At 51.4% G+C, this 7,016-nt stretch overlaps 1 protein-coding gene across 1 annotated transcript in view; it reads right to left on the reverse strand.

Moving 5' to 3' along the window:
* SUN1 (Sad1 and UNC84 domain containing 1) overlaps nucleotides 1–7,016 on the reverse strand; it is a gene marked incomplete at its 3' end in the record, with an annotated part of 26,554 nt that overhangs the window by 8,316 nt on the left and 11,222 nt on the right. Inside the window, exons 3-5 of the mRNA XM_010845500.1 lie at nucleotides 6,029–6,125; nucleotides 2,415–2,564; nucleotides 763–947 (exon numbers count right to left, since the gene is read on the reverse strand). Coding sequence (XP_010843802.1) covers nucleotides 763–947; nucleotides 2,415–2,564; nucleotides 6,029–6,105 — 412 coding nt within the window. The remainder of the gene's footprint in view (nucleotides 1–762; nucleotides 948–2,414; nucleotides 2,565–6,028; nucleotides 6,126–7,016) is intronic.

A 7,016-nucleotide genomic window follows, 5' to 3' on the forward strand; every position in this document is an offset into this window, starting at 1 on the left:
GCTCACACCCCCGTCTCACAGTCACACACCCTCGTCTCACAGTTACACCCCCCCGTCTCACAGTCACACCCCGTCTCACAGTCATGCCCCCCCCGTCTCACATGCTCACACGCCCCTGTCTCACATGCTCACACACCCCTGTGAGTGGAGGAGCAGGCACTCGCCTCTCTGCTGCCCAAGTGCTACTCCGCTGGTGAGCAAAACAAAACCAACATGCGCGCGAGGCCTCCCCAGACCAGCACAGGCTATTTTTTAGAGCCGATCTGATCTCCACATCTCCTCAAAGGGGCAGCCTGAACGTCAAGGAGACACTGCAGCTCTCGGCCCCCCAAAGCCATGGGCCCTGCGGCCGTCGCATCCTCTGCAGTGAGGACGGGGCGCGCTGCTACCACTCAGGGGATCAGGTCACAGCTACATCGTCTCTGGAGTCGGTCTGTCTTCACCAGGTGCTTTCCGAGGAGTCAGAAACTGCGGCCCAGAACCTGAAACCACGCTGCTGAGTTTACCAGTGACTGCGCGTCAACACCGCACAGAAGTCCCGCATCAGATGGTCATGAGCCTGGCCCGAGCCCTCCATGCCACCTTCTGCAGCAGGACACGCGCTTGGCCAAGGGAGCTGGTTTCCTGGCATTTCCAATCTGATTCAGAGGAAGGCCTCAAACGTTCCCTGGGCTGCCCCCACCAGGAAGGGGCAAAGTGACAAACTGGCCACAACACCCCTTCTTCTCAGGACAACTGGAGACATCACCAGAGACAACTCACCCCAGAAGTGGTCCACTTTGGTCTGCTCACGGATCAGAGACTCATCCAGCACAGGAGGCCGCAGACAGGCCGAGGCCTGCATGGTGCCCGATCCGCCATGGCTGACAGCCGAGGACAGGACCTTCCTTGAGCTGTGGTGGATGCTAAATGCCGACCTGTGTGCGCTGCTGCGCTGTTTGGTTAGTCTAAGAAAGAAACAGTGAGGAACAAGTCTACAAACTCTGTCTGGCAAATACAAATGATTGCGTTTTACCAACACAAAATCTTTGCCTGACAATGAAGTGTTGTTAAAGTAACATTCTCTTACATCCTTCCTGCTATATAGTAAGACACCTATTCATCTAAAATAGGAACTAAGCTGGGCTCCGATAACTCCTTTGCAAATTGTAAGCACAGGTAGTTTTCAGATTACTTAGGAGCCCATGACCCCTGATAGCTCAGTTGGTAAAGAATCTTCCTGCAATGCAGGAGACCCCAGTTTGATTCTTGGGTCTGGAAGATCCCCTGGAGGAGGGAAAGGCTACCCACTCCAGTATTCTTGGGCTTCCCTTGTGGTTTTGCTGGTAAAGAATCCGTCTGTATGTAATGTGGGAGACCTGGGTTCGATCCCAGGGTTGGGAAGATCCCCTGGAGAAGGGAAGGCTACCCATTCCAGTGTTCTGGCCTGGAGCATTCCATGAACTCTATAGTCCATGGGCTCTCAAAGAGTCGGACACCACTGGGCGACTTTTACTTCGTGACCCAAAAGGGGTTCAAACTTAAAAAACAAGTCACGGCACCACAGGCACATCCTGCAGTTTCTCAGTCACAGTAAAGATGGAGTCGCGTCCAGCGCACCGAGGAGAGGCTGTCACCACATCCTTTCTGCACTGGACTCACTGCGACGGTGGACAGGAAGCCCATGAAGACAAGCTCCTTCCCCTGCACTCCAGGGACGGAGCAGAGACAGGAAGGCCCCCCGAACACACACCCCAGGAAACCTGGTCCTGGAGTCCCGGGCACACAGCAGCAGATTGTCAGAACCAGGGTGCCCACAGGCACACCAGTGTGAGCCCCGCGTGGCCGCAGGGGGCAGAGTGTGCGAGTGTGTCCTGTGGACGGGGAGGCAGGGCCACAGACGCCCATGCCCAGCCCTGCTGTCAGCCCAGAGGCCCGTCCTCTCTCAGTCAGCAGTCCCACCCCTCGCTCTAACACGAACAACGCCACAGCAGAGCTGCTGCTTTCCTTCATCTCTAAACGGCACAGGGATCGCACACTCCTTGTGCACAAGTAAGCGACAAGCGTCTGGAGCGATCCGAAATCAAGTCAACAAGGTAAAGATCCAAACTCAGGCGTGTGCCTGTCGGTCCACACAGTTTACAGACAGGCTGAAAGCACTGACGACACAGATGCCGCAGGGCCACGTGACGGGCGGCAGGCCTCCTTCCCCACTGGGAGCCCGCACGCGGACGAGGGGGAACACTGCCCGCAAGCAGGGGTGTCCTCGCCGTCTAGACCAACGCCAGACAACCCGCACAGCCCAGCCCTGGTGTCAGCCTGGTCCCCAGCAGAGCTGCAGCCACGTGAGCACCTGTGTGCACGCGCAGTGGTAAACCGCCAGCAGCGAGGGTCTGCAGGCCAGAGCGCGGAGCGCCGGTCCCCATCTCACTCACCTGGCCGCGCCGTCCCCAGCGGGGCCGTCCCCCGCCGCGCGGGCTGTGGTGACCAGGCGCAGGCTGCGGCGGGACATTCTCGGAGAATCAAATACAGGATCCAACTTGTGTTCAGTCTCGAAATCCAGAGCATCAGAAGAATAACTTGAACTAGAAGGAAAAGACCTCGTCAGAGATAAACACCGATTACAGCCCCACTTTGAAAACAAACTAGCAGAACGTGCAAGCTGGTGTGAATTTTTAAAAACAGCCATTAGGACGTGAAGCTTTTCCTACAAAGCAAAAGCAAGCTGGGACCAACTCGGCCCACAGCTGACACGCCCTCCACGGGCTCTGACCGCAGCCCCGGCCTGGGGTTCAGGTCTAGGGCCGGTTCGCGAAGTGCGAGAGATGCGCTGGTCATTGCACCTCACCATGGCCACGAAGTCAACCCTGTCAGAAGACTACAACCTTTACTGTTAACAGCAGACCCTGCCTGATAATGCAGACATTGAGACAGGGAGCCCAGGAAGCTGCTGAATAATCAAACAGGAGGAGAGGAAAAGCCAGTAAGGAGCCACCAGCGCCACTTCGCTTCTAACTCACCGTTAGGTCCAGAGACGAACGGTACAAAGAAAACCCACTTCCATGTAATTACCTTAAACCAAAGCACAGGTCTTTCTGCGCTGTCAGCAAGCTTCCCAGATCCGGAAACAGGAGTGGAGAACCTGCTCAGTGCCCCGTGGGGGCAGGGGCCCTACAGACAGTCCAGCCACTGGGCAGGACAGTGAGGACTCCACACCTCCAGGAGGTGAGCTCACACCCCGGCAGGAAGGAGGAAGGTGAGGGAGAGGCCGCAGCTGCCACCGGGAGCAAAGCCGGGGGAGTCAATCGCAGCACAAGGCACAGGGTGGGGCTGCACGAACTTGGGCCCGGGTGCAAACAAAGGCCTCCTGGAAGCTAGAGGGGGACCTGCTCCCCGGAGGCCCTGGGCAGGCCCAGTGGTTGATCTGCAGGAGGTGGACACTCTGGGGACACCTGGGGGCACGTCCAGAAGGCAGCAGAACGGGCCCAGTCAAGACAGCAGACCCCAGGACCAAGGGTGTGGGCATCCGGGAGCATCTGAGTAAAGTAAATGGACTTTACATTTCTGCAATGTACTTTATATTATAAAAATATTTCCAGAGGCGCCCCTGGTGGCTCAGTGGTAAAGAATTTGCCTGCCAATGCAGGAAACACGTTTGGATCCCTGATCCGAAAGATCCCATGTGCCACGGAGCAACTAAGCCCCTGCACCAAACTACTGAGCCTGTGCTCTAGAGCCTGGGAGTCACAACCAGCTGCAACTCCTAAAGCCGTATGCCTTAGAGCCCGTGTTTCACAAGAGAAGCCAGCACAGTGAGAAACTTGCACATCACGACTACAGAGCAGCCCCACCCTCCACAGCTAGAGAAAAGCCCGTGCAGCCACAGAGACCCAGCACAGCCAGGAATAAAGAAATACAATCACAAAAAAATTTTCAGAATCAAGCTCAGCGTAAACTTAGATCTGACACTGTGCTTAGTCGCTCAGTCGTGTCCAACTCTTTGCGACCCCATGGACTGATGCCCACCAGGTTCCTCTGTCCATGGGATTTCCCAGGCAAGAATACTGGATGGAGTAGGTTGCCATTTCCTTCTCCAGGGGATCTTCCCAAACCAGGGATCGAACCCAGGACTCACGCAATGCAGGCAAATTTTTTACCATTTGAGCCACCAGGGAAGCCCACTGGTGAGCTTTAGGTCTGACACTGAAAAATGTTAAACCAACAGAAAATCAGTACAAATAGCTTCAAGTTGCTGTATCTATTTGAGGCATCACCTATAACTTAAGGAAAAGGTTCTTAACTTTAGAGGCTGGAGTGGAGGCTACACTAACCCACACTGAATAGAGAGGATGCTAAGCTCAACGTAATCTTAATACAAAATATAGTTATTACTTTTCTTCCAAAATTACTTTACATAATTTTCTTAAACGAAAACTGTGATTATTTCAAGTCAGAATTCACCATGTAGATGTGGACCTACACCCTTCCACCAACTTCCTCTTCCGAGATGTGGGCCTTGACCCCCAGGGCACTGGGGTTTCCATCTGGGCTGGCTGAGGGCCAGATGGTGCCTGCCGCCCATAGAGCTCTGGAGCCTGAGTCTCACACACCCTCCCATGAACGGGTCCTCTCTCAGGCGCTCCTCCTGTGCCGTCCCAGGCTGCGAAGTCACCCTTGCCCCTCCCTCGTCCCCTTCCTCCCGTCAACCACAAGGCCTCCAGTGTCCCTCCCAAACCTCACCCCCTGCCCAGCACTGCCCGAGCCCTGCCCCCATGAAGTCTCAGCTGAATGTCTGCCAGGCTCTGCAGAGCACCGTCCCCATTCTCAAGACCCGCACAAACCTGGTCCCACCCCTCCGGGTGGAAACCCTTTGCTGATACCCACCCCACCAAGAGCCCCACCTCCCAACACACCTCAGCTCACCTGCCTTTCCCACTCCAGTCCTCACCCAGCCCACGGCCCTGCTACAGTGCCCTGACTGAAACAGAGTGCTGCTCTCCCGCGGGGGAGCTCCAGGGAAAGGGATGCTTAAAAACAGACCATGAAAACAGATAAAAGACTATAAAAACAAAATTAAATGAGTTATAAAAATTAAAAATAAATTATCAAGAATTATTTTTATGCTCCGCAAATACAGAATAAGGAAGAGCTTTACTTGAGTTGGCCCACTCATTTCGTTCTAAAATACTATGGACTTTCCATAAAAACAGTGCGTTACTATGGAAAAGCATGACACGATCTAAACTTGTGACTAGAAACTCAAGTCATTAACTACCAGGCTTGACTAATGCTGCTACGAAGCATGCGTCTTAAAGTATCTTCCAATTTTAAGTTTCGATCACATTTTTAATTCTTAGAAGACAAGCCATGGTGAAACTGACAGCATCCTCCTTGTGTGCTCTGAGCACCTTGCCGGGATACAAAGGGTTTTCTGTCTGCTAATCAAATCCTCACCAACCTAGGAACATCTGCCCTTTGTCACTGGCCCATAACTTTACCATACTTAAGTTTCATCTCAACCGTCCTTTCTACCTGGTAAACTAGAAAAGCAAAGAGCAAGTCAACACCTCTTAAGACTCAGACTTCCAATCGCAGCACGAAATCACAATACAAATAAAACCAGGAGACTCAGCACTGCATCTGCCAGAAGCCGTGCTCCAGAAACCGAGGCTTCACCAAGACTCTGCTCAGGGTGCCTCCTCTCAAAGGCAAATCACTTTCCAGGTTACTTCTGTTAACTTTAAACTGCTCAGCCATCAACATAAATCACAAACCCCAACATAACCACACAGATGTGCTCTTGAGACCACAGCCACCTGGGTGGAGGCTAAAACAGTCATTTGCAGTGACGAATCACTGAGTCATCAGAAACGTTTGGTTTTCAAAAAAAACTCTCATAGTTTCCATGTCAGTTTAGCAGTTTTGTAAAACCAGAGCATAACATAAAGTTCACAGACATTTTCACTTTCAATACAAAGCAGCTGGGTCCAAGTATGTAAGAGCCACAACAGCCCCACGGCATTCAAGACCACGCACACGTGCAGCTCACCTGAGTGCATACGTGTAGCCAGTGTTCTCAGGCACACACTGGGGAGGAGTGTACATGTGGAGCCGAGAAAAGTCCATGTTCACGGTCTCAAAGCATACTGCAGAGAGTGGGAAAAGCAACACAGGCTGTTAAAGGCTGGGACACACAGAGGAGCCCTGTAGCAACGGACTAAAGCGCTGCCACCAGCACTTTGATCAAACAGGCCAGTGAGAAGTGAAAGCAGGATTGGTTTTTTCCTTTTAAGCAAAGGAGACAAGTTTTCTCATGGCTCCAAGTCCAGGGTGTAGTTCGTTGTCAGACTGAGTTCCCTAAAATGATAAATCTACAAAAGCAAAGGGGGAAACCCTAGACCGACTGACTGAAAATGAAGAGAATAGAGAGAGTAGCTCAGAACCCTCTTCAGAGCATATTTTTAAAATTCGTGAAGGTGTCAAAACGTTCTCACGCCTTGGGAATAAATTTTTGTTGTTATTAAGTAGAACAGCACTGACTCTTGCTCCATGGTCAAGATCACCCCCACGCATTCCTCGAAAGTGAAGTTTTTAATTATACAAGTGCCTCAGAATCAGAAGACTGCAGGCTGAATAAGAGAGAAGCTACAAGCTCTGGTTACCCTTTTATTTTTCCGCAAAGAAAAACAAAGATTATTTTTAAATTAAAAAGTTTTGAACATATTGTTTTCAAGGCTGTCATCTAGATTTCTTTGAAATGACTCAAATTTTCCTCTGTCTAAAAATACACACTTCAAAAAAAAACAAAAAACACTACCACACCCTCACAGGAGTAACATGAATCTTAATCTGCTGCTCAAAAACCAAGGGAAATAAACCTGGACAAAAAAACAATCACGCATAAACGACTGATTTCTATAAACTAAGCCAAAAGTACTTAAATTCACCCCATATTCTTTTAAACAATCCCGGTAGACTTTTAAAAACTACGTTCCCATAGAAACAAACACCACTGTTTACATGCTAAGACTGTCACC

The sequence above is a fragment of the Bison bison genome, unplaced genomic scaffold (genome assembly GCF_000754665.1).
Source record: "Bison bison bison isolate TAMUID 2011002044 unplaced genomic scaffold, Bison_UMD1.0 scf7180017848573, whole genome shotgun sequence".
NCBI classification, from domain to species: Eukaryota; Metazoa; Chordata; class Mammalia; order Artiodactyla; family Bovidae; genus Bison; species Bison bison.